Consider the following 26,288-nt stretch of genomic DNA (forward strand, 5'->3'; position numbering starts at 1 on the left):
CAAACTGAAAACCGACCGGTCTTGTGAACGGCGTCGTTTTCATTATTTAAAAAAAAAAAGTTCAGCCCTCACTCACTCACTCATCCCCTTCCCCCAACACCCCTCCAAATCGTGAATCACTATCTGAACTCCGAAGCAAAGGTCAAAATCACCCAACCAAACCCCTAGGTTCTCCCTGCAACGGTTCTGCCGCAGTGCCGCCGCCGTCCGTGCTGTCGGCGCCTCCGCGTCTTCTCTTGTAGCTCGGCGTCGTCCTTCCCCCTGTCCCCTTCCTCCCTGGCTTCTCTCGAACTTGGAGCAGTTCGCCGCCGTGTTGCCGCTCGCCGTCGTCTCGCCGGTTGCCGTCCGTGTCTCCGTCGAAGGTTAGCGGCACTGCTTTCACTTCTTCGGTTCTTCTCTTTCTTTTATGCTCTGTTTGCTGATTTTTGAATGTGAACTTGTGAATGGATTAATGGAAAATCAAAGAGTTGATTTTGTGCTGCTGCTCTTTCTTTAGTTCTTGAAATTTTTGTTGAAATTTTCTTGTTGCTGCTAAAAAAGGAAATCAAATCATTATTGAAATTTTTGTTTAGCTTTATTGATTTCAGGTTTAGTGTGATTAGGGATTACTTGTTGCTGTTTTGTAATGTTTGTTGCTGAATGCTAAAAATGGAAATCAAATCAAATGCTGTTTGTTGCTGAATGATAATTTTTGTTGCTGATGCTGAATGCTGAATGCTCTTGGTAGTATTAATTTTGTACTGCTATTAATTTTCTGGCTGTGCTGCTGTTGTGGGTTCTGGGTTCTCGTGTGCTGTTGTGTGTTTTGTGGCTCTGCTGTGTTGATCGTCTTTCTCAATTGTCAATGTTCACTCTTCACTTGCGTTGTGTTGATCATCTTTCTCAATTGTCAATGTTCTTTATCTGAACTGAGAAGGAAAATGGCAATCTGAACCAGCAAACGGATTTCCGCAGCGTCAGCGCGTGCTCACACTTGCAGGAACAAGAAAACTAACTCTCTTTCTGCCCTCTGGTACCTCTTCATCTTTCGTTCTATTTCTGCACTCGTTCATTGTATAGTAAGTGAGCTCTTTGGTTTCCTGGCATAATTGAATTGGAGATTCAAGAGACACAGTTGATTTCTTAATACTGAAAATCACCCTTAGTTTTGATATAATTGTTTTGTTTAGTAGGAACTAATAGAATCTCTTAGTGGCTTTATCATTGTTGTTTTCCAAGTTATACTAGTTTCTTGTAAGAGAATTAAAGCTAGCTAGTCTGGCCTTCCGTTTTGCACAAAAAAAATTTATACAAATACTGCCATTTTATCAAAACTATAGTCACAATTAGGAAGTTTAATTTAGTATATGATGCAGATATGCCTATGGTACAGATATTTGAGTAGAAACAAAGTATTTGTACATTATAGCTTGCATAGGTTGCGGAATAGGATAATAACAATTAAGAGTATTGAGTATTGATATACTTTTTATCTCTCTTTGAAATGTTACTTTCTGTATTTACTGTTTTAATTTAGCTTTGCATTCTCTCAGGACTTCTTGGAACAGCAATTATAGTGTTGTTTATTGGGTTTCTTTCAATAAATCATGGTATTATCTGATATCTTCACACTTTGTACTGTTTGAATTGGCATTTCTTTCAATAGTCACTCAGAAGCTGCTTTTATATTCTAGGATGTTTATTTATAATTTATTTATTATTTTATTTTAAAACGGTTTTTCGTTTGAACCACGGTTAGACCGGTTGGACCAGTGAACCAGTTACTAGAATGGTTTGATGACCGGTCCGGTTCTCAGAACCTTGCATAAGATGGGAGACCCTTGGTCCCCCTTTAGAAACAGCCATTGGATCTCATAAACCCATATCAACCTGATTAGTAATGTAGCAAGCTAAATTTCCATACAAATAACAAACAAGTAAGGGGACATAGGATCTCTTTGCCGAAGACCCCTCTTAGGGACAAACTTATCTAACCTACTGCCATTCCAAAGAATTGAAAGAGAGGAAGCTTGGACAATACCTATTAAATTGTGTTAAAATATTCATTATATATATATTTTTTAATTTTAGAATTAAATTTTGATACACGATTTTTTTTTTCCAAAGTTAAGAGTGAGACTCGAACCCGAGGCCTATAGGTGAGGGTGGGAAGACTATGCCATTTGAGTTATAGCTTGTTGGCAAATTTTGATACAAGGTTAGTGTAAAATAATTTTACACGTGTATTCAATTACGTAACCACCATATCATAAAAAATAATTACTTTTTATATTAATTGCATTTACATAAATAATCATCCAAAAAAATAGACGTAATTGGACAATTGTGTAAACATTTTTACACAGTCAATACATAAAAAATAAACATTAATTTGTATCTAAAAGGATAAAATAAAAATATATATGAAATTAATTTAATAAAAAACAAAATTTTATTATAGTATTATTTGATTAATAACTTTATTTAGTAGAAGTTTATATCCTTGAATTTTTTTTCTACTCAACTTTATAATATTTACGAGTAAATTAAATTTTATACTCAATATGTATTTTGATAATTAGTTCTCAAACATAAATTTAATTAAAAATTATTTAAAAATTAATTGAAACAATAACACATTTTGAATTTTTATCTATCTAAGTAACTAATTTTATTATTATTATTATTTGAAATTAATTTTAGGTCTTTCTTTTATTAAATGATTGAATAATTATTAAATAATCTATAAAATATATAATAAGAATATGAGAGATTTAGTGTATAATTTTTTTTCTAAAATATCATTTATTGTACATAATTCATATAAAAATATATTTCACTTTTATTATTGATTAGAAGACAATCTATTTATCATTTTGATTAATCTCATTTATTATTATTGTTATTATTATATTTAATTTACAAAAAAATGAATTAATAACCACATTATTACTTATCAATATATCAATATTTATAATAAATAAATAAATAATTATTTAACATTTAATATGTTCATATTATTTATTTTTATATGCTTTGATATATTTATAAATTTTTTTTGTTATTTTTATATGCTACATGTTTGCCCCCACTGTTTAAAATTTTTGGATCCGTCTGCCGAAGGTAATGTCTCGAATGTTCAGTTAGTGCTCAGGACTTGTTCTTGGTTGATTGGCTTTGCTCACTGCTTGACGATAAATTTCAATTTTGATGACTCTGTTACTGAATTACTGTTTGATGATAAATTGCATTGCCTGGTTACTGATTCACTGTTCATTCTTATTCTTCTATCCCATAACTACAGTAATTTATCACTTCGACAAAATCTGTTTTTTAAATAGAAAGTATTCTAGACAAGAAGAATGATTTTTTAAGGAGCAATAATCATAAGAAGCTGCTAAGGTACTACTATTGCATATGTGAGATAAGTTTCATTGTGGCATAAATATGGAGGTAATTTGGAGGACATAAATAACTTCAGTGAATTCTTATTTGATTTCTGAAGATATGTTGGAATTAATTCCAATCTTTGACAATAAATCTGTATATGCTTATAAATACATAGACCACAATAAATTAGAACTTTGTAAAGATGAATTATGGCATGGTGCTGATCAATATGGATTATCTTGTTTAATGTTGCTGAATTGAAATTATCTGTTGTTTTACTAAGATTTTGAGGATCACGCTCTAATAATTGACCTTGCATATTAGTAACTGAGCTTTTAAAAGAATTTAGAGGTGTTGAAATTTGGGTTGGCAGGGTTAGAAACTAGAATTTACTTGCAACTTTGTTTCGTGTTTCCAACTCTGTTCAACGGCAAAGTAGACAAGTGTAGGGTCAACAGAACCTAAGTTTAGATTGTGGATCTGTCACTATATGATATTCAAGAAATGCATACATAGGAAAGTAGTAGTTTTGCGTATTTAAAAGAACTATATTTTAAGTTAGTGTATTTATAAATGACAACTTTAGGCACTAGTTTTATAGATTTCCTTGTTTTGTGCAAGTTTTTCAAATAGTTTTAGATATATAAGGAATCTTAAACTTCCTCCTAGAATTTAATCATGGAGGAGAGATGGTTGTTGACATGGTATTGAAGTCTGAATCAAGATTTCAACCCTTGGCATTTCCGTTCTAAGTTGGAGTATATTATCAATATCAACAAGCTTAACAATGGTGATGTTTTAGTATGTTTATTTATATTTTATTTATTATTTTATTATAAAACGGTTATTTCGATTGAACCATGGTTGAACCGGTTGGACCAGTAAACCAGTGAACCAATAACTATTCCGTCGCGCTCAACCGCTTTTTCTCATACACTTCCCTACTCAGATCGAAGAAGGCAATGGCTTCTCTGCTCACTTAGTAGTGCTTGTTCTTCGTTTATTTTTTCAGAAATTTTATTAATAATTGAATGATTATTGATTAGCTCTGCTCACTACTGTTGTGATGTACTGTACTCTTTTGTGTTTTCTTCACTGCTGTGCTATGTTTTTTTGTGCTTTGCCGTGCTGTATTTTTGTGTTCAATTAAGTTAATTAAAATTATGTTTTGAGAACTTAGCTTTGTCATGTTTGATGAATTTTGCTAACTATGTATTTTTTGAAGTTGGTATGCCTCTGTAGATTCTAAATAGTGTCCTCCATGTTTCTGATTTTGACAATTTGAGGAGTTTATGAAGCATATTGTTCACTGATAATCTGATATTGCATATGATTTGGGACCGCTTTTGAGGAGTGTATGAAGCAGAATACTCACTGTGTTTGGAGTTGTGTATTAATTAAAATAGTTAAATTGTTATTTGGGCCATGTTACTGTTTGTTCACTAGAGTTTAAGGTTAAAATATCCATTTATTAGTTGGCAATGTTAATATTATTACTAAGCAATTTATAAATCATTCAGTTTTTATAAATTTGAGGTCTTGTGTTTATCCTTATTAATCTTTGTTAATTTTTGTGCTAACAACTTTGTTAAAATTGTACATAAATGGTGATTGTCTTAATAATATAACGAGTATTACATTGTTATTAATTGATGAGAACAAAAGTTATTTAACTTTTGAGTTTGTACTTTGATAAGATCATAAGATTTTGGTTGATGTGGTGTTTTAAATTTGGATGATGATTTAAAGTTTATATCATGGTTCTGAAAATCGGATCGGACCGGCCAGTTCGACCGGTCTAACTGTGAACAGGCAGCAATGACGGCCCCATTCACCCCCTAAAACCGTTTCTCAAAAAACCGGAGAAGAACTGTCGAACCGGCCGAGAGACAAGGAACTGGCCGGTTTAAAAGAAACTGGCGTCATTTTTGGCAAATTTGGTTTACTTTCACTGAACCAGGCCTCTCACTCTCATAATCTGAATCTCATTCCTCTCAGCCTTGCAGAACTCTGAAATCTGAATCAGTCACTCCCCCTTCTCCAACCTAGCCTCTCTTCGAGCCACTGACGCGCCCGTCCGTCGAGCCACTGCCGCCGTCCGTCCGTCGATCTCGGCCGCCGTCCCTGCTCTCTTCCAACTCCTGCTTTCTTATTCTTTTTTCCTTGGTTCATTGAAGATAAGATTGAGTTAAATTTTTATTTGTTTTCTAAGGCAAATATAGATATGCTGCAATTTCTTCTAACTCCTATTAGTTAGTTCTGATCCCAGGGTCTTTGTCTGTTCTACCAACAACAAAAAACATAAACAGAAAAAGAAAAAAAAATTGACTCTTTTTCATCCTGTGATGGAATTTTGAGACTTGAACATGAAAAATCCTATTTTTGTGGCTCCCTTTGAAAAAAATGGGATTCTTTATATCTCGGTCTTTTTGTATGCCACTTATGGCTGAATGTATGGTCTCTTAGTTGATAACTCAGATGTTCATGTTCTTTTAGTATTTAGGCATGTTTAGCTTCTGATTTGAGAGTTTTTGATTAACTTAGATAGATAGATAGATAGATAGGAATGGAGGAAGTTGAACAAGCCAATAGATTAGCTGTTGAAAGATGTCATAGAGTTCTTAGTATTTTGTCTCAGCCAAGGGATCAAGTTCAGAATAGGAATTTAATGGTGGAAACTGGTGAAGCTGTGTTAAGGTTCAAGAAAGTTGTTTCTTTGCTTCACAATGGTTTGGGTCATGCAAGAGTGAGGAAGAATAGAAAGCTTCAAGTACCCTTTTCTCAAAGCATACTCTTAGATAACCCGAATTGCTTCAAGAACAACAAACTTAATCATGATCAATTAAAGAAAGTAGTGATGCTGTCTAAAATTTTGATAATCCTTGTTAATCTTTGAAAAAGTTTGTTGCTCTTGTGTAAATTTTTGTTGTGTTATTGTGATTTAATTATTGGTATTGTTGCTGTGTAATTGTTGTTGTTGCTTTATTTTAAATTTTAATTGGTGTTGTTGTACTTGTAAGTTGTAATTTGCTATAATTTGTTAATTTGGTGTAATTTTCTTAGTGTGCTGATCTTATAATTTGTTAATTGTTCTTGTGTTAACTGTTAACTTGTTTTAATTCTTCGTTGTGTTTGTCCTTGTGGTACAAATTCTTCTTATTTGAAGGCTTTCTTTTTGGTTGTGAATAAGCCGGCATTTGACTTAGATGAACTTCTCTATGATCCTGTTTTTATATATGAAGAATATTGAATTATTAAGTCATTCAATTCTTCTATTAGGTATTTTGCCTCTAGCTTCATTTTATTGTCATTCATCAGTGATTAATTGAACTCCAATTCATTTTATTGCCTCTAATTCATTTGTCTTAGTTTAAGGTGGATATATAAGTTTTTAAATATGGTGATATGGTGAAAAAGTTTTATCTTTGATTTCTATCTTATTTTCCCATATAAAGTATGAGTATCATGCCATTATGCAATAATAATAATAATAATTTAATCTTAGTCATCAAATGATATACATCATGGTACTTGGATGTTTGCTTCTTATTTTCTGGGAAGTTCATCAGTCTCTTGCAGTTCCTTTTAATACTTCGAGACTTCATTTATTGGGTTTCGGCAAATGCTACACTATTTATTTGAGTTTTGACAAATGCTATATTAATTCTTCCAACATTAAAGATTGATTGTTAATATTTTGATGTTTGTACTTTTTTAGGATATTTATTTATAATTTATTTATTATTTTATTATAAACGATTTTTTCGATTGAACTACGGTTGGACTGGTTGAACCAGTGACTAGAGTGGTTTGATGACCGGTCCGGTTTTCAGAACTTTGGTTTATATTAAGACTATAATTATGTTTGAGTGTGTTTATTTATATTTTATTTATTATTTTATTATAAAACGGTTATTCCGGTTGAACTATGGTTGAACCGGTTAGACTAGTGAATCAATGACTAATGCGGTTTGATGACCTGTCCGATTTTCAAAACCTTGATAATGAACGTGGATGGTGAATTGCCGAATATAAAGAGGTGAATTGTGTTGTGCCCTGTTTACATGATTTCGAAGAAGACGATGGCAGAAGGAAGACGAATTGGACTCAGCAAAGCTTGCGAGAATCCCACATGTGCTGAAATTGGCGATTGCTGCAACTATCTGAAACTCCCTTTTGCAATTGAGGTATCTTTAAAAATTAAAATTTTTGGGTTTTATGAATATTTATTGCTATTAGATTTTTATGTGTACGGTAACTTTGTTGATGAACACAGATTGACAAGGCTTACCCGCGTGATTTCATGCAAAGAGAGTGAAGGTGTTGTTGAAGAAGGAAGATGGCAATCTTTTTAATCCCAATATCTCATCCAGTAAGTTGTTCAATATAGTTTTGTAATCAAACTTTTGTGGCTACCCATTTTACTTTTATGTTTATGTAAAGTTGAATCAATGTAGTACTCTGATATTGTTTTTCTCTAACATAAATAGCTGTTGGGTGTTGGCTGAATCATGTGTCTTACATGTTTCTTGATGTGTATGATAATGTCACTTGTAAAATTGAATTGTTTACTGTTGAATGTCCAATCCAAGTGTTCATTGACTTTTGTTATCTGTAAATAGTCATGGATTGGGTTGCAAACATCAATATGAAATTCCCCTAAATCAATTAGATTAAAGTCTAGTGCAGGTGTTGCTTATTAGGGTGGCATATTTTTAGGTCATGTTTATTGGTGACTATGGAGTTGAAAGTTTGACAAGACTCAATTCATAAAATGTCGTTTCCCTTTGTAGCATTGGCAGTATCCTAATACTTTCGAATCTTGATGTATTTACTTGTTGATGTGAATCATGTCTCGATGTTGGATGGTCTTAGTTGTTGATAGTAATTTATTCCAAATAACATTAACCACGACATGAGGTCGTGGTAAATGTTTATTATGTTGCTTCATGGTTTTACCATGTGGTAGGTTACTGCTATTAGTTTTCCCTCCTTCCCATTTTCCATGGATGAGGGAGGGCTGCTTCACCGAGGCTGAAGTGTAGAGTCCATATTAGAATGTTGAGAAAAACATTCTTATAGTTACTTCTCATTTGTTGCACAAACATGACAAATTATTGAAACTGGTTGTTATTTTTCTTGCAGGAAAGCAGCTAATGCTCCGTGTTGCAGACATGGTACCCAAACATCATGGAAGGACAAAGAAGCAGGAGGCGGCTGTGTCAACATCAAATGCAGGAGCTTCCAACAAATCTGGAAAAGGTGGAAAAAAGAGGAGATAATTTTTTGGAAATATTATCTTAATTATTGGATGTATTGTTGTAGGGGTAATTTGTCCTAATTGAGTTCAAGTTTTTACCACCCGAATGAGTGCCAATGTATTTATGAACCTTCACCAAACAGTTTCAACAGTCGTTCACTTGATTATAGGACAACATTTTCTTCATATAATCCAGCATTGGTAAAACACTTTTTCTTCCCTTTTGTCGAGGGAAGAATCACATTATGTTTGTGCTTTACAACCAAGAAGCATCTAATAGAACATACATTTTTTTTTTTTTTTGGATCCCTTATAAAAGACATTTAATGGCATATTCGCATATTTGCAAAAGTATTTGAGACTAGATTTACTGTCTTAAAATTTTTGTAAGCATACTCATAAATATCCAATGGAACTGTAGTATATCATTTGCATTTTGATTAACTCCAAACTCTATTTAGATAGTGCTATTGGTTAGTTTGTAATTGGAACTATAACTGCATCCACCATATATCAATGTTGAATACAAAACTCACTTTTATTTCTAGTTTGTATATGGTTTCCTCAAAAGTTTTATTTCTAGTTTGTATTATGGTTTCCTCAAAGTTTGTGCAGTTTATTGATACACTCTCCGTATATAGTAGTTTTATATGTGTATCTAATGACATAATGGATAGTAAAATGGATATGTTTGCACAATTGTGTAAAATATTTTACACTTTCAGTGCATGAAAATTAAACTAAATTAATTTATTGATTTTTATGATTCCAAAAGTTATCTTTTAATTAAATAGTATGAACGTAGTTTTGAGTGTCGCAGGGTTATATTGAAGAATAGATTTCTATTCTGGTTTCAGAAGTTCATGTCGGATAAAGCAGTACAAGCATGTTTATGAAGAGTGTTGTCTTCTTTTTACTTGCTACAGAAACCAAAACGCATTTTACATTCTTATACTTACTTCCATTAGTGGCAACTTTTTATTTTTGGTCATATTAGTGGGAGTTTTTGGACATGGGCTTTTGAAGAGGAATTTGAATTTCATTGTTCTTATAATGTTTATTTTACCGAACTTTGTAAACTGCCAAAAGCCCAAAACCTTGTTATGAAATATGGGTTAGGTGTGACAAATGTTAATGGTGTCTGGAACTTTGTAATGGACTAATGGTTATACAAGGGTGAGCCAAGGGAGAAAATTTTGGAGAAGGAATTTTTGGTTGTTATTGGTGATTTTTTTGTGGGAAAAATAGAGGCGAGTTTCTGTGTTTTTATTATTTCCACCGAAATGCAATGAAAAGGGAAGAATGAGGAAAATAATTTACAACACTAGTTAATAGAAGGGCCAAAAATATTATCTATTTTATTATATAAAAATTAAATTTTTATACTTAATAATAAAATTGATGTGGCATGCTTCTAAAAATATTTTTTAATTTATTTCTTTTATTTCATTAAATAATATAATTCATTATGATGAATTAATTATATTAACTAATTAATTTAATTAGATATTTAAATATTACACAATTTATTATAATTTATATCAATCAATTAATTATAACAAATAATTTAAATCAAATCAATTATAACAAATAAATTATAGGGTAAAACACACAATTGAACTAAATCCAACTCAATATTATACAATTCACCCAAATAAAAAATACTATATAGATCTTCTAAATGATCTCTCTATGTAAATTGAATAGACTAGATTTAGTTCTCTATGTAAATTTAATCACCCGGTTCGATTTGTACATGCATGATCTAATCACCATGTTTCAATTTATGCATGCATGCATGCTGTCCTAGTAAATCTAAACAGAATGAAACAGAATGATTAGATTTACTAGAACAGCATGCATGTATAAATCAAAACAAGGTGATTAGATTTACTAGGATAGCATGTGTGCATAAATCGAACCAGTGTGTTACGATTTACAATATTTAATTTGAGAAAAATAATTAAATACTATATCAACAAAATTATCATTTAATTTATGAAATTAAGTATAAAAATTATTTTTTTTAAAATATTGATACAATATGCATACACATACATTAGGATTTTTTTAATAAATATTTTATTTACGGATATAGGTAATTTGTAGCATATTTACCAATTTTTATTTTTTTATATATTCTGTTTACCATGTAAATAAATTAAGATTGCTTATATCCCATTTACACTATAAACGAGATAAGACACGATTTATTTGGCATTATCTCATTTGCAAACGAGATAATAAAATTTTAAAAAAATACACATAATGAAATAAATTCATAGTTATCTCGTTTATACCGTAAACGAGATATATGAAGTTATAAATATAAAAATAATATTAATAAGTTAATTTAGACTAATTTAAAAAATAAAAATTGATAAATTTTGTTACTATTTAAATTAACTTTAATTAAATTATATCTCATCTATATTTTAAATTTTAAATTAATAAATTTTTCATGTTTATTTGTAAACTTTCAAAATAGATGATTTCAAATAACAGTAGAAATTAACTGTTAGTTTTAAATTAAAAATTCATTAGTTTTTCAAAAAATAGATAAATTTACGTAAAAGTAGTGATTTAAAACTAGCTCATTATATTTCTATGAACCAACACCTTTGAATTTTTAATTATATATGTTCAAGTAAAATTTATCAAAATATTTTATTTTATTTTTATTTTTTATTCTTTTTTAATACTATTTTTTAATACAAATTTAAATGCATTGGTTTTTATAAAAATAATGTGTTAATTGTGAATGAACCATTTTAAATCGCATCGATTTTTTTAGAAATTAGTAATTTTTTGTTCGTGTACGCAACTAATCTAAAATAATGTTTAAAATTTTAAACTTAACTAAAACGAAAAAAAATTGAATATGAGAATTTAGTGCAACTATAAATATGGAGAATCAAAGAAGGCAGAAACCATATGTGAGTAGTGTATAGTTATTGATAATTATTTAAATTATCAGATAAATAAAAAATTATAGTTATTAAAAAATGTTACATGAATATCCCCAATCATCTCTCTATTAAATCGAATGAGTAAGATTAGATTTATCTTTCTATGTAAATCTAATCACCCTATTCCGATTTATGCATGTATGCATGTTGTTCTAGTAAATCTAATCATTCTGTTTAGATTTACTAGGACAATATACATGCATGCATAAATCAAAACAGGGTGATTAGATTTACTAGGACAGCATGCATGCATGCATGCATAAATCGAACCATGGTGATTGGATTTACATAGAGAGCAAAATCTAGTTTGACTCATTCGATTTACATAGAGAAGTGATTGGGGAGATTCATGTAATGCTTTTTTATTTAGATGAATTGTGTAATATTGAGTTGGGTTTAGTTTAATTGTATGTTTTATCCTAATTATACAGCTAATTAATTTAATTAATACATATATCACACTAAACCCTAAATTAATTAAAACTAATGAAAAAACTGATGTAGTTTCATCTTAAAGGTATTTTATGATGAGGTACGGATGGAGAATGAAATTAAGACAACTGCGAAGACTTGAGTAAGATTTTTGCCTTGTTCTCCATAATCCTTGAATTCTTTAAAATTTTAGGCTATTATAAGTATTTTAGTAATTTTATCTCTTATATATATTTTAGTAATTTTATGGTGTGTCATTTTATTTTTTTAAACATGATATTAAATTTTATTGAATTTATAATTTTGAACAAGATGTATTCATAAGTTATTACAATGTTTTATGATTTTTTATATTTTATTTTTTAAATTTTATTAGAATTTTTATAAAAAATTATCAAAAGTAGATAGAGAATAAAATCTTGTAGGAATTGTGAAAAATATAAGAAAACAAAAATGAGAGTAAAAAATATATTAGTAAATAATAGGTGGGATAATATTTTAAATTTTTTAATTACGAGAACTAACTAATTAATAGATTAGAATCATATATTAGTAAATAATTATTTTGTTTTATTTATTAAATTTTTATTGGATAGAATTTTACCTGTTTAGATACAAAAAAGATGCTTTATTATAATTGATTAGGACAAGCAAAAAATGTAATTGAATATTTTTTATTACTCTTGTAAAAATTTGAACAAAGAAATTTAGAGTATTAAATTATTGTTAGTTAGCTACTTAGCTAGACATGTAGTAGAAGTATAGAACATATAAAGTAAAAATTTAAGTGTATTTAATTTAATGTAAAATTAATAGTTAAGAGTTAATAGTTGAGAATTCTCACATGATAATTTAATAAGATGTACTAAATTATTTAACTAAAAGAGAACTTTTCAATTTTAGTTTTCATATGTGATCACTATTCACTAAAATCAAAGAAAATAAGTTTTCTTAAATGAAACAGTGCAATTTATGAGTTTAAGAAAGTCTTAAGAAATTCTACAAAGAATTTTTTTAATTTTTTTTTGCTAGCTTATAATATTTATGTAACACACGTAAAAGTTTATACAGTATTATTTATAATAATACTGGTATAATTTATTCACATATTTTAGAAATAAAAATACACTAAAAGTATAATATTGTATTAAAATGGTCAATTTTAGTAATTATACATTTAAAGGAAAATTTGAATTTATTATTATTAAATTAACCAAACAATATTCATTATAATTAATAACCTTTTTTTAAATAAAAAAATGTCTAATATATTAATCCAAACATGAGTTATAATACACTTTGCTATATTATTTATTTGTTCACCATTATTTTATTTGTACTTTATTAATATGTTTATATCATATCCCTCAAAAGTACAAAAATAGATGAAGTTGACAAACGAGCATTTACTTTTGTTGTTCTCAAATTAAATTGCAACATTTTTTTAAACTATAATATTCTATAAAGAAAACAACAATAGTTATATATAGCTAATTTCAAACTAACTAACCTTAGCAAAGATTGTCCGTAAATATTTATGGAAATAATAGTTTCAAATCTGAAATTGGATTAACCGTTTTTCAAGACAGGGCATGTGAGTGTGTGGTAAATAGCAAAATAATATTCTCACTGATGTACTTAATTGTTTTATTCGAAAAACAGCAAAACTTAGATACCACAGAATCTGGATTTTTTATTTTATAATTGGGGAAGAGATAGTGTTTTGCGTTAAAATGGAAGAAAACGGAGTTTTACAAGAGACTGGGGGCGCCGTCCTAACGAATCTGCAATACGCCCAATTCGTAATGCACCAACAATCCACCCCCCTTGTATTGATTGTATGCATGACACGTGTTTATGGCCCCTCAACCTGTGAATCTCATAATCCCCTTTGGTCTCTCTTCATACTCACGTTCTCTCTCTTCCTTTCACTTTCAAATCTGGTTCTCTCTTCTGAACACCACACTAAAAGTGATTCAACAATTCTTTCTTCTTTCTTCGAAAATTGTCCTTGAATTTAATTTAATTATATTGATGTGGTGACAATACTTTTTGCTTTCTAAATGAATACTTGAGCAGTGCATATTTTTTATCTTGTTGTTTATGAATGTTAAAATTGTTGGCTCTTGAAAGAATGATGAATAAGAGAATGTTATTGGTGATCTGAAAAAATCATAAAATTGATTTTTGAAGCAAGAAAAAGCAGTGATAAAGCAAAAGCTTGCGAAAAAAAAAACTTTATTGGTGAAAAAAAAATTTATAGAAAGAAAAAGAAAAAGCAAGTAGAAAAAACTAATAGCCCTTAAAACCAAAAGGCAAGGGTAAAAGGATCCAAGGCTTTGAGCATCAATGGATAGGAGGGCCTAAGGAAATAAAATCCAAGTCTAAGCGGCTAAATCAAGCTGTCCCTAACCATGTGCTTGTGGCATGAAGGTCCAAGTGAAAAGCTTGAGACTGAGTGGTTAAAGTCGTGATCCAAAGCAAAAAGAGTGTGCTTAAGAGCTCTGGACACCTCTAACTGGGGACTCTAGCAAAGCTGAGTCACAATCTGAAAAGGTTCACCCAGTCATGTGTCTGTGGCATTTATGTATCCGGTGGTAATACTGGAAAACAAAATGCTTAGAGCCACGGCCAAGACTCATAAAAGTAGCTGTGTTCAAGAATCAGCATACTTAACTAGGAGAATCAATAACACTATCCGAAATTCTAAATTCCTAGAGAAGCCAATCATTCTAAACTTCAAAGGAAAAAGTGAGATGCCAAAACTGTTCAGAAGCAAAAAGCTACAAGTCCTGCTCATCTAATTAGAATTAATATTCATTGATATTTTGGAATTTATAGTATATTCTCTTCTTTTTATTCTAATTGATTTTCAGTTGCTTGGGGACAAGCAACAATTTAAGTTTGGTGTTGTGATGAGCAGATAATTTATACGCTTTTTGGCATTGTTTTTAGGTAGTTTTTAATAGAATCTAGTTACTTTTAGGGATGTTTTCATTAGTTTTTACGCTAAATTCACATTTCTGGACTTTACTATGAGTTTGTGTGTTTTTCTGTGATTTCAGGTATTTTCTGGCTGAAATTGAGGGACCTGAGCAAAACTCTGATAAGGAGGCTGATAAAGGACTGCTGATGCTGTTGGAATCTGACCTCCCTGCACTCGAAATGAATTTTCTGGAGCTACAGAACTCCAAATGGCGCGCTCTCAATGGCGTTGGAAAGTAGACATCCAGAGCTTTCTAGCAATATATAATAGTTCATACTTTATTCATGATTAGATGACGTAAACTGGCGCTCAACGCCAGTTCCATGTTACTATCTAGAGTCAAACGCCAGAAATACGTCACGAACTGGAGTTGAACGCCCAAAACACATTACAACTTGGCGTTCAACTCCAAGAGAAGCCTCAGCTCGTGGATAGATCAAGCTCAGCCCAAACATACACCAAGTGGGCCCCAGAAGTGAATTTATGCATCAATTACTTACTCCTGTAAACCCTAGTAGCTAGTCTAGTATAAATAGGATAATTTACTATTGTATTAGACATCTTTGGTCTCAGTTTTATTTTATTATTCATCTAAGGAGACTATTGATCACCTTATGGGGGCTGGCCTCTCAGCCATGCCTGGACCTTTCACTTATGTATTTTCAACGGTGGAGTTTCTACACACCATAAATTAAGGGTGTGGAGCTCTGTTGTACCTCAAGTTTCAATGCAATTACTATTATTTTCTATCCAATTCAATTTATTCCTATTCTAAGATATTCGTTGCACTTCAACTTGATGAATGTGATGATCCGTGACACTCATCATCATTCTCACCTATGAACGCGCGTGACTGACAACCACTTCCGTTCTACCTTAGGCCAGGCGCATATCTCTTGGATTCTTTAATTAGAATCTTTGTGGTATAAGCTAGAATTGATGGCGGCATTCATGGAAATTTGGAAAGTCTAACCTTGTCTGTGGTATTCCGAGTAGGATTCCGGGATTGAATGACTGTGACGAGCTTCAAACTCCTGAAGGCTGGGCGTTAGTGACAGACGCAAAAGAATCAAGGGATTATACTCCAACCTGATTGAGAACCGACAGATGATTAGCCGTGCTGTGACAGAGCATTTGGACCTTTTTTACTGAGAGGATGGGATGTAGCCATTGACAACGGTGATGCCCTACATACAACTTGCCATGGAAATGAGTAAGAAGGATTGGATGAAAGCAGCAGGAAAGCAGAGATTCGGAAGGAACACAGCACCTCCATGTACCTATCTGAAATTCCCACCATTGGATTACATGAGTAACTTTATCTTTATTTCTTGTTTATTTTATTTATCTTTTAAATATCTAATCCAATCATATTTGAATAGGCCTGATTAAGATTTACAAGATGACCATAGCTTGCTTCATACCAACAATCTCTGTGGGATCGACCCTTACTCACGTAAGGTATTACTTGGACGACCCAGTACACTTGCTGGTTAGTTGTGCGTGCGGAGTTATGATAAAGTGTGATTCACGTTTGAGAGCACCAAGTTTTTGGAGCCATTATTGATGATCACAAAATCCGTGCACCGGTGTTTCTGTCCATAGTTAGCTACCAGGACGTGTCGGGTTGGCTACATAACCGACAGATGATATCATCAGCCACTAGGACAGGCATGCATCATATGCATCTATGTGACATTGTTTGGGTGTGCATATTGTACTTGGTTTGTCTATGTGATTACTTGTGATTAACTGCTAATTGCCCTACTTGCTGTAACTGTCTGTTTGTGCTTGAACCTTCCTACTTGTGTTTGCAACTGAAATTCTGTTGGATTTGTGGTGGATTGGTTGTGGTTGGATTGTTTGGGCCTAGGGCTGTGGTTGAATGAGATGGACCGACGATTGGTTTTGGTTTTGTGTTTCTGGTTTGGAAAAAAATATGAAAGGCTATCTTAGTTCAGCATAGATAAACCTTTTTGAAAGGCTTTTGATGTTTTTGAGAATTGAACGGTTCCTCTTTCAGAAAAGATTTCCGACTTTACTTTTATTAAAAACCGTTGTTTTTGAAAAGAGGCATAAGACGGTTATTAATCACTGGTATAGTTTATCTTCATGTATCCTATTACAGTAATTCCCGAAAATCCTCTACTGAGAATCCTTTCGAGGATGATGTTCTCACCCCCTACATTTTTTTCCTTTTAGGATATGGGCGCAGAAGTCACGAAGAGTTTATGTAATTGTAGTTGAGATGCTCTGTATTGCTTTAGATTATTATTTTTGTACCCTCGCTTTTAGCTTGATTTATTTCTATAAGAGGGGTAGGAATTGTATTGGTTAATGCTTGTAATATATATATATATATATATATATATATATGGATGTACTCTTTGTGAGTTTTTGTAAGTTGTATAGTATCTATGGATGTACGTTATCGAATGAAGTATTTTGGGAGTGGTATTGTGGTTTAAAGTTTTAAACAAGCTCATATTTTAGTATTAAATAGTATAAGTGTCGTCGTAATGTACGAGCTATCAGAGTGGCGCAACCGGAAGCGTGAGCTTTGGTAGTTAGGGTGTTACATATTGAAGAGAGGGTGTTTTGCCGGTGTATGGAGATTACAGTCAATACGCAGAAGGCGTGGTACCGGTGCTCATCAGAAGCGTGTCAGCTCCCCAACAACACGTCGGGGACGTGGTGACGTGGCGCGCATGCAGCTCCCTGGCAGTACGCAGGGGGTGTGGTGGAGCAGGCTTTACAGATTCCCAATGTGCTCAGCAACACGGGGTGGGCGTGGTGGAAACTGTCTGCATGCAGAGGACAGTTCCTCCACCCCGGTAAACAGCAAAGTTTGATCATGGCTCTATTACAAGAGAGCCTCCCTACCCCAGCATATGCATTAGTTAGAGTGTGTTAGTGAGAGAAGGGTTGCTGGGAATTTTGTTAGAGAGAAGAAGAAGGATTCAGAAAAACAAAGAAGAAGGGTGGAAAAAAATAGAAAAAAATATTACTTTATATTTATATTTAAACATGGTTCGTAATTATACTGTTTTAGAGAAACATATTATAAATTATTTAGATTATCCAATTTATATAAGTTAGTAAATTATATTTTTAGTGTATATTTAAATATTTTTAATTTTATTATTTAATATGTTAGAATATAATTTTTTTGTTATTTTTGGATTAATTTTCTGTTATAAAAATATTATCATGGAATACATATTTTATAATTTGATATGAATATATTAATGAATAAATAAATATTTTGAGTATTTGAAAATAAATATACATGTCGAACATGCATGTTCAAAATTTTAATATAAAAATATTAAAAAAATAATATATAAATATTTTAAAAAATATATTGTTATTAAATATTAAAAAATAAATATTTTGACGTTCGAAAAAAAAATCAGTCGTTTATATTTATTTAAAAAAAAGTGTATATAATATTTAAAAAAATGTTAATATTTAATTTTTTTATTATTTTTGTTAGAATAAAATTATTTTTCGGTGAGTTTAATTAATAAACAGTTTGTATATTAATAAATAAATAAATATACTTTTTAAATAAATATGCTAATATTTGTTAATTATTTTAATAAATAAAATATTAAAATAAATATGTGAATATTATTAAATGAATACATACCCATTTTAAATAAATATGTTAATATTTGCTTATTAATAAAAAAATATTTATTGTTTATTGTTTATCTTACCGTTGCGATATACTACTAAGTTTGCGGTATCCTCTATTACACTACCAACACATTTAAAGAACATTCAAAGCACACTTTTATTTGAAATGAAAATGATATCAAATTCTGTCTTATATAGAGGGGAACATTCAACAAGCCACCACGTACTGTCTGTTTTATCCAACTAGGCTTCGCCATGTGTCAGCACGCCCCCTGCATGCTGACTCAACACGCCTCCACGTACTGTCTGATTCACCCAACCAGGTCTCGCCATGTGTCAGCACGCCCCCCACATGCTGCCAGCTTCAGCTAGCAATTTTTCGCCACGTGTCTTCCACGCTCCCTGCGTGATGCGGGCAATACGCCTCTTGCGTGTTGAACCTCTCATCTGATGTCTACCAAAATGTAAATACACTTCCTACCCCTATTTTTAACTAAAACACCACCCTTTACTCCATAACAAAATTCTTGAATCTACTGTCTCATGCAAACTCAATTTTAAGATATTTGCACATAATTGCAACAAAATATTAAAAATAAAAATCTTGAATTTTGATCTTTTAAAATGAAAAAATTGGTGCTAACAAGTTATAATTCAAATGGTATAATTTTTTTCTTTTTATATAGAAGTCTTGGATTCAAGTATCACTCTTAACTTTGAGAAAAAAAAGTAAAAAAATTAATAAAGTAATAAAGTGAAGGATTAATTATCATTAATTTTGTAACTTTTATGAAATATATGTGTCATTATCTTAATTTAAAAATAATTAATTTTTCATTTCACTATTTACCAATTTTTTCACTTTAAAAAATATTGATCCACGCATTAAAGTGGTAGAAATATTAATTAAGACAAAGGAGGTACATACTATTAATTTTTATTTTCATAATAAATGTCTTTTTCTTTAATTTTATTTTATATTCAATTAATTATTATTTTTAAATTTTAATAACTTATTAATTAGTTATTATACTCTCAAGTATTTATAAATTCATATTTATTAAACTGTTAAGTATTTATAGAAAAAAAATAAAAATAATAATCATAGAAATAAAAAATATATTATAATTAATAAATATTATGTTTTCTTTAAATTTGTAAATTTAATTTAATTTTATTTACATAATACATTTATTAAAAAAATTGTGTAAAAAATATTTTTTTAGTTTAACCGAATTTGACTGGGTCAATTTAAAGCGATTTTGTATGGATTTGACCGAATTTTATTAAATTTGACTAAGTTTGACTATATTAATTGTTTGGTCAAGTTCAGATAATAATTCAAACCAAATTGATAGTCGGGTGACCAAATTTTCGGTCCAACCAGTAGGGCTAGAAGTGAGTCGAGTTGAGCCAAACTATACCAAATTCAAGCTCGGTTCACAAAAATTGAGTTTAACTCACGACTCGATTCATTAACAATCGAACCTATTTTTTAACCTCAAGCTCGACTCACTAAAAGCTCGCGACTTGGCTCAAATAATAGGAACATAATCTATAATACTATATCAACAAATTATAACTTATATATTTTAAAATTATTTAAAAAGATCAATTTTATATATTGTTTATCTATCAATAAATTATAAATTTTTTATTTATTTTCTATATCAAAATTATATATAAAAAATAAATATAAAATTTTAAATAATATATATATATATATATATATATATATATATATATATATATATATATATATATATATATATATATATATCATTGAGTGAACTCACGAGTTAATGAGTTGAGTTTATCTAAACTCAAGTTCGGCTCATTTAATTTATGAGCTTAATTTCATACTCAAATTTGGCTTACCATCTCATAAATTTAACTTATGAAATTATTAACAAATCAAACTTGAACCGACTCATTAGCTAGCTTAACCCACTTCCGGTCGTACCAACCAGCTGAATCGGTTCTAGTTTAATAACTATGACTCCAACACTCTGTCAAAGTGGCCCGTGTTCATATCAAAATTGATACCGAAATTTAAGTCTTCATTCATTGTTTTGAGAAGCCATTATCCAATTCTAATCACCTTTTTTGTTTTTTGGTCGCTACCGTTTTACATTTTCTAGGCAAAAACTAGTGCGAAGCGAAACCGAAACGGAAACCAATCATTGTGGGCTTCTTTCATGATTATGGGCCATATTAAACTTGGGCCGACCAAGTACAAGTTCACGTGCAACACGCAAAGAGAGAGAGAGAGAGAGAGAGAGAGAGAGAGAGAGCGAGCGAGCGCCATATCAAGATTCAAGAACAGCATAGAACAGGAATTGATGTGTATTTGTTGATGAAAGTTGATGAATTGATGATGATGAAGAAAAGTCGTACAGCGCAGTTTGATTAAAGCTGAGTGACTTCAATTCGACCACATTGCCTAGCCCACTCTCTCATATCACTCCAACGCTACCCAATCACTATTTTCTATCGCTCACTCTTCTAGAAACCCACCCCGCCGCTGCCGCCACCACCACCACCACCACCACCGTCACCGTAAGCCTATTTTTCTGACGTAATTACTTTGCTGAATTGGCAATCAATTGAATCTGGGTGACATATGGGTGAACAAACACTAGGTCAAGAACAATCCCTAACACCAACCCCGATTGACCCTCCACCTCAACCTCCCTCCAACACCCCCGCTGCCGCGCCTGTCATCGAGACCACCACCGTTGCCAACGCCACCATTGCTCATGTTTCCCCCACAGAATCCGAACTGAGCAACAATAATGCTCCTCCTCCGCCAACAAACCCTACCGCACCACCTTCCAAAATCCCCCTCCGCCCTCGCAAGATCCGGAAGCTCTCCCCTGACCCCGCCGTCTCCCAGCCTCAATTGTCCTCTGCCGCCATCACTGAACCTCCAAAACCAACCTCATCCTCCAACTCGTCCTCCGCAGCCAAGTCTGCCAGCCGGAGCACCAAAACCGCTCAGCAGCAGCAGCAGCAACAGCAACAACAACAACGAGCCCTAGCGGTTCCGAGGGTTGTAGCGAGGTCGCTATCGTGCGAAGGAGAGGTGGAGATCGCACTCCGCTACCTCCGCAACTCGGATCCGCTCCTCTCCCCTCTAATCGACATCCACCAAGCACCAACCTTCGACAATTTCCACACCCCTTTCCTTGCCCTAACGCGCAGCATTCTCTATCAGCAGCTCGCCTATAAGGCTGGAACCTCTATCTATACTCGATTCATCTCTCTCTGCGGCGGCGAAGCCGGCGTTGTTCCTGAAACCGTTCTTGCCCTAACTCCTCAGCAGCTCCGCCAAATTGGGGTTTCTGGAAGGAAGGCCAGTTACCTTCACGACTTGGCCAGGAAGTACCAGAATGGGATACTCTCCGATTCGGCCATTGTAAATATGGATGATAAATCTCTGTTCACCATGCTCACAATGGTGAACGGGATTGGGTCCTGGTCTGTTCATATGTTCATGATATTCTCACTCCATAGACCCGATGTTCTTCCCATCAACGATCTTGGAGTCCGCAAAGGGGTTCAGCTTCTCTACAATCTTGAGGACTTGCCCCGCCCTTCTCAGATGGATCAGTTGTGTGAGAAATGGAGGCCTTATCGCTCTGTTGCTTCGTGGTATATGTGGAGATTCGTTGAAGCCAAGGGAACGCCTTCTAGTGCGGTGGCTGTGGCCACTGGTGCGAGTTTGCAGCACCACCAGCAGGAGCAGCAGCAGCAACAGCAGCAGCACCCTTCACAGCCTCAGCTTCTGGATCCCATAAACACCATGTTTAATATGGGGTAAGAACATTACTGATTTATTTCATATGCTTAATATATGGTGGTTTACCCTACGGTCCTCATGCTTGATGATAGGTGGGTTTTGTATATTAATCCTATAGTTGTGCATTTGTTCCCACAACATTTTGAATCCCATTTAATTTGTGATTCTTTTGGTCTCTTGTTTTCTTCCTTAAGAAAATAAATGAATTGTCTTTGAAAAGAGATTGCTTCCTCAAGATTGTGGATGTTGTTGCTCATGCTTATTTGTGTTAGTAACGAAAACCATGGTAGTCTAAGGGGTTCTAATGCCTTGGAGCAAGACTCAAGTGGCGCCCAAGGGGGCTCAACAATAAAAAATCATAAAACACTTAACTAATAGGCATACACAAGGCACTTAGGCTTCTAAAGATTAGAGTTTATAATTAAACTAGTTGAATCGTATGATAGCGGTAAAGTTAATAAAATAGCAAATCTCTAAAGTTAAGGTCAGTCCAAAGTCAAGCTGTGATTCAATTCAGTTTAGCAGTGGATTGGCGCTGTAGATGACACGACTTCCTGCGTTCTCTGTCCTCTGGTCTCGAGGTGGAATGGTGCTGTAGGGCATCACTTTGTCACCCTCTATAATCCAATTTTCAAGTAGTGGAGTGGTGTTGGACTAGGCTGTTTACTTTCCCCCTTCTCCTCTGTTTCTGGCAAAGGAGTGGGTTCATGAGCAATTTTTCCCCCCATCTATGCACCTTACCTTGGTTCAAACATAAAGCATTTCCCAAGTGTTTGATATTTTGAGAACTTTCAGGCGATGATGGTCGTCTTTCTAGGACATGCATGAATCGGGTATGAAATGTGGGAGTGGGAGCACAACCTTGGAAAATGATGTGAAACCTTCAAATGTCGTTGTAGCTCTTGTTCACAAGATCCTTTTTGTTGTTGCTTCTTCCTAAATTGTTTTTCTTAATTTGTTGGACAGGTTTTCCTTTTATAATCTTCACTTTCTTTTGAGTAGTTAATCACATTTAGGATGCTCTTTCATCTTATGGAGCGTGAGCTATTCTCTTTATTTCTTGTTTAATTTTCTGTTGATTTGGTATTTTGGCTCTTGGCTGACCACCTGACTCTATTCTTTTTTTTTGTTCTCTTTTTTGTTGGGATGGGGATTTCTCCTTTTTTTTTCCTAGAAAGATTTTTAAAATGGTGATGGATATCTCAATGATCCCACATGGGACGTGCTCTATATTAGAAGATTTAGTACATGGTCAGATTTAATCATTTCATTGAACATGATACATATTTTTAGGATGACGCTATCTTTTTTATCTGTCCTTTGGCCAAAGGAAGCAAGATAAAAATAGCTATCACTACTCTTTATGTTGGAAGAGATTATTGTCACAAAACGTAATGAGTCAATGGACTTTGGCCAAATTAAATTGTAACATTCATAAACGTGTTTACCGTGTTATGTAACATTTAAGAAGAACACGCCTCCAACACATGGACATGGTACCAAAATATTGTGTCCATCCTTATACATAATGCCCAAGTTGGGAGGCATTGTACGTAAATGAGTAAAGGGGATGTATGACTCCCCTTCTTGTTTGATCATTCTAACAGAAGTGGTTTGAATTCAGGGCTACTTTGGTTATGCAAATTAATTAGACTGAGACAAATTGTATTTTGAAATTTCATCTTTATTTTTCTTCAGCTTTTACTTTTTCCATATTAAGGTTTCTGTCGATATGTCTGTTATGGCTTGTTTTGCATCCTTATTGAGCAAATTTTAGTATTTTGTTTTGTTGTCAGTGTGATTGGATTAAAATATAATAGGACTTTTCATTTGAAGGAAGCTAGTGTGGTCCATTATAGAGTCCTGAGCTAACATTATCCATAGTGCCCTTGTCATATCAAGACAAAATTACGGCAGGAATTTATTTCTTTGCCTGGTTGTTTAGAATATATATCCTCTGTGTGATTGGCTAATATATACCTTTGTTTACCCCTCTGTTTTGTGGATTATATTTTAATTTTTTTTTATTGTTTGTCCATTACATATGTTTCGTGTTTGTTGGTGTCAAGTTTTTTTTCTAATTTATTCATGCATATACATACCTTTTTATGTTAAGCTCTTAACGAAAATTTGTGAATCTCAATTTGTAAAATTTTCTTTGTTTAATTGCAAATTCTATTGTTGATCTTTTCCGTGTTTTACAATTGACTAGACAGACTTGTATTGTTCTGTAACTCTTTTTTTTTTTTGTTTTTTTGTTTTGGGGGGGGGGGGGGGGGTTTCTTGATTATCCTATCTAACCGATTACATAATTTGCATGAAGTCCTCTCATGTAGTTGTAATATGGTACAGGGCGGCCTGTGCTTGGGGACAATGATTGCCGTGGAATGTAGAGAACTGAAGCATCAGATAGCGGTCGATCAGATTTGAAGTTGCAAATTCTAGGCATGAAGTGTACTTATTGGTAGATTTAGGTTGAAACTCGAACAATGGAGCATTTAAGGATACGAGTGTATGAATTGCCTTGTGTTCAGCAAGACCAGGGCAAGAGTAATAAAGGCTTGTCCTTAATTTTGTTTCATTATTGTTGCAGCAGGAGACCATTTTGAATATGTCAAACTGGACTTTCATATGACAATACTAAAGAGTGCACTGATCCACTGTGTTCGGCTTTTTGCCGCTTGGACCCTTGTATCTATTGTCAATGTTTGACTCCTTATCTCTCCAGATTTTGACTGGCCCCTTATCTATGTTAACTAGTTACATTATAAATAATCGATTCAGCGTTGACTAATTCCTAATTATCCTGATAAATATGTTGTAGACCTCTGCACCACTGCCATGTAGTCGTAAAATCACGGGAAAAAAAAAAGAAAAACACACACGAGCGCAAAGTTTTACTCAACATTAGAATGTGTTTGTCATACCAATAATAGTGAGAGATGAGTAAATTACACTGAAAATTTTATATTAATATTGAGAAAATGGTGTATTATGTTCTTGAAAAATTCATCGAGTTATAGCTCGTTTTAAACGAAGGTAAGAGGGATTGACGGTGTGGGTATTTACAAAAAGGGGATTTTGTAGACTATAAATTTTTGTTTAATTTGTTTAAAAGTAGAGAGGGTATTTACAAAAAGGGGATTTTGTAGACTATAAATTTTTGTTTAATTTGTTTAAAAGTAGAGATAGAGTAAGGTAGGATTTATATCTCTATTTTTAAATCATATGAGTAAATATTAGATTATAAAAGAAACTTTCCAAAAATTACTTTAATACTTAAGTTATAGAATATTTGGAACTTAAAAACTTACCTATTGACTATTGTTGACAGTTAGATAATTATTCTTTTCAACTATTGAATGGAATGTAGAATTTATATAAAAAAATACTAAAAAGCTATCAAAATTTATTATTTTTGACTATTTATGAAATAAAATATATTGTTAAATTAATAGATTGAAAAAATTAGATTAAATCAATTGAGTTGATGATTAAATAATGTTAAAAAAATAAACAAATCAATTCTGATGGCCTATAGCATTTTTTTTATATAATATAAATTCTAAATTCTATCCAACTAATGAAGGGAGTGAGTTAATTTGATATATAAGAAGTAAGTTTGCAACATTAAATTAACATGCATGTTAATTTTTACTTTAAACTTAGAATGTTTGATTAAAATAATGGTTTTGATTGGAGTTTGCAAGCTAGAAATGTCCTTAAATATAAATGTGAATAGTCTTTTCCATATCATAATTTTATTTGAAGGTAATTCCAAGGAAACAACGTGCTATGCATTAGAAGTGTTGTAGTTAAAGAGTCCCC

The 26,288-nt window shown here is 32.3% G+C and overlaps 1 protein-coding gene, 1 long non-coding RNA gene and 1 pseudogene across 2 annotated transcripts; all 3 read left to right on the plus strand.

Annotated features, from left to right (window-relative positions):
• The first annotated feature begins 74 nt into the window (after window positions 1-74).
• Window positions 75-1,653, plus strand: LOC140173053 (uncharacterized). The gene is made up of 3 exons (XR_011864384.1): window positions 75-362; window positions 917-1,012; window positions 1,533-1,653. It is a non-coding gene; the product is annotated as an uncharacterized lncRNA (long non-coding RNA).
• Window positions 1,654-7,197: 5,544 nt separating this feature from the next.
• LOC112705546 (signal recognition particle 19 kDa protein-like) lies at window positions 7,198-8,980 on the plus strand (annotated as a pseudogene).
• Window positions 8,981-20,889: 11,909 nt separating this feature from the next.
• LOC112705547 (uncharacterized) lies at window positions 20,890-25,175 on the plus strand. Its single transcript, XM_025756389.3, has 2 exons — window positions 20,890-22,477; window positions 24,813-25,175. Exons 1-2 carry the CDS (start codon window positions 21,282-21,284, stop codon window positions 24,835-24,837), a joined length of 1,221 nt encoding a protein of 406 aa, XP_025612174.1. The 5' UTR covers window positions 20,890-21,281; the 3' UTR covers window positions 24,838-25,175.
• The last annotated feature ends 1,113 nt before the right edge of the window (window positions 25,176-26,288 follow it).

Source organism: Arachis hypogaea, chromosome 8 (assembly GCF_003086295.3).
Source record: "Arachis hypogaea cultivar Tifrunner chromosome 8, arahy.Tifrunner.gnm2.J5K5, whole genome shotgun sequence".
Lineage (NCBI taxonomy): Eukaryota > Viridiplantae > Streptophyta > Magnoliopsida > Fabales > Fabaceae > Arachis > Arachis hypogaea.

Excerpts from the sequence above, each read along its gene's own strand:
- LOC112705547 (XM_025756389.3), top strand. The coding sequence starts at position 21,282 with ATGGGTGAACAAACACTAGGTCAAGAACAATCCCTAACACCAACCCCG. Across the intron at positions 22,478-24,812 it reads AACACCATGTTTAATATGGG|GGCGGCCTGTGCTTGGGGAC; the intron begins GTAAGAACATTA and ends AATATGGTACAG.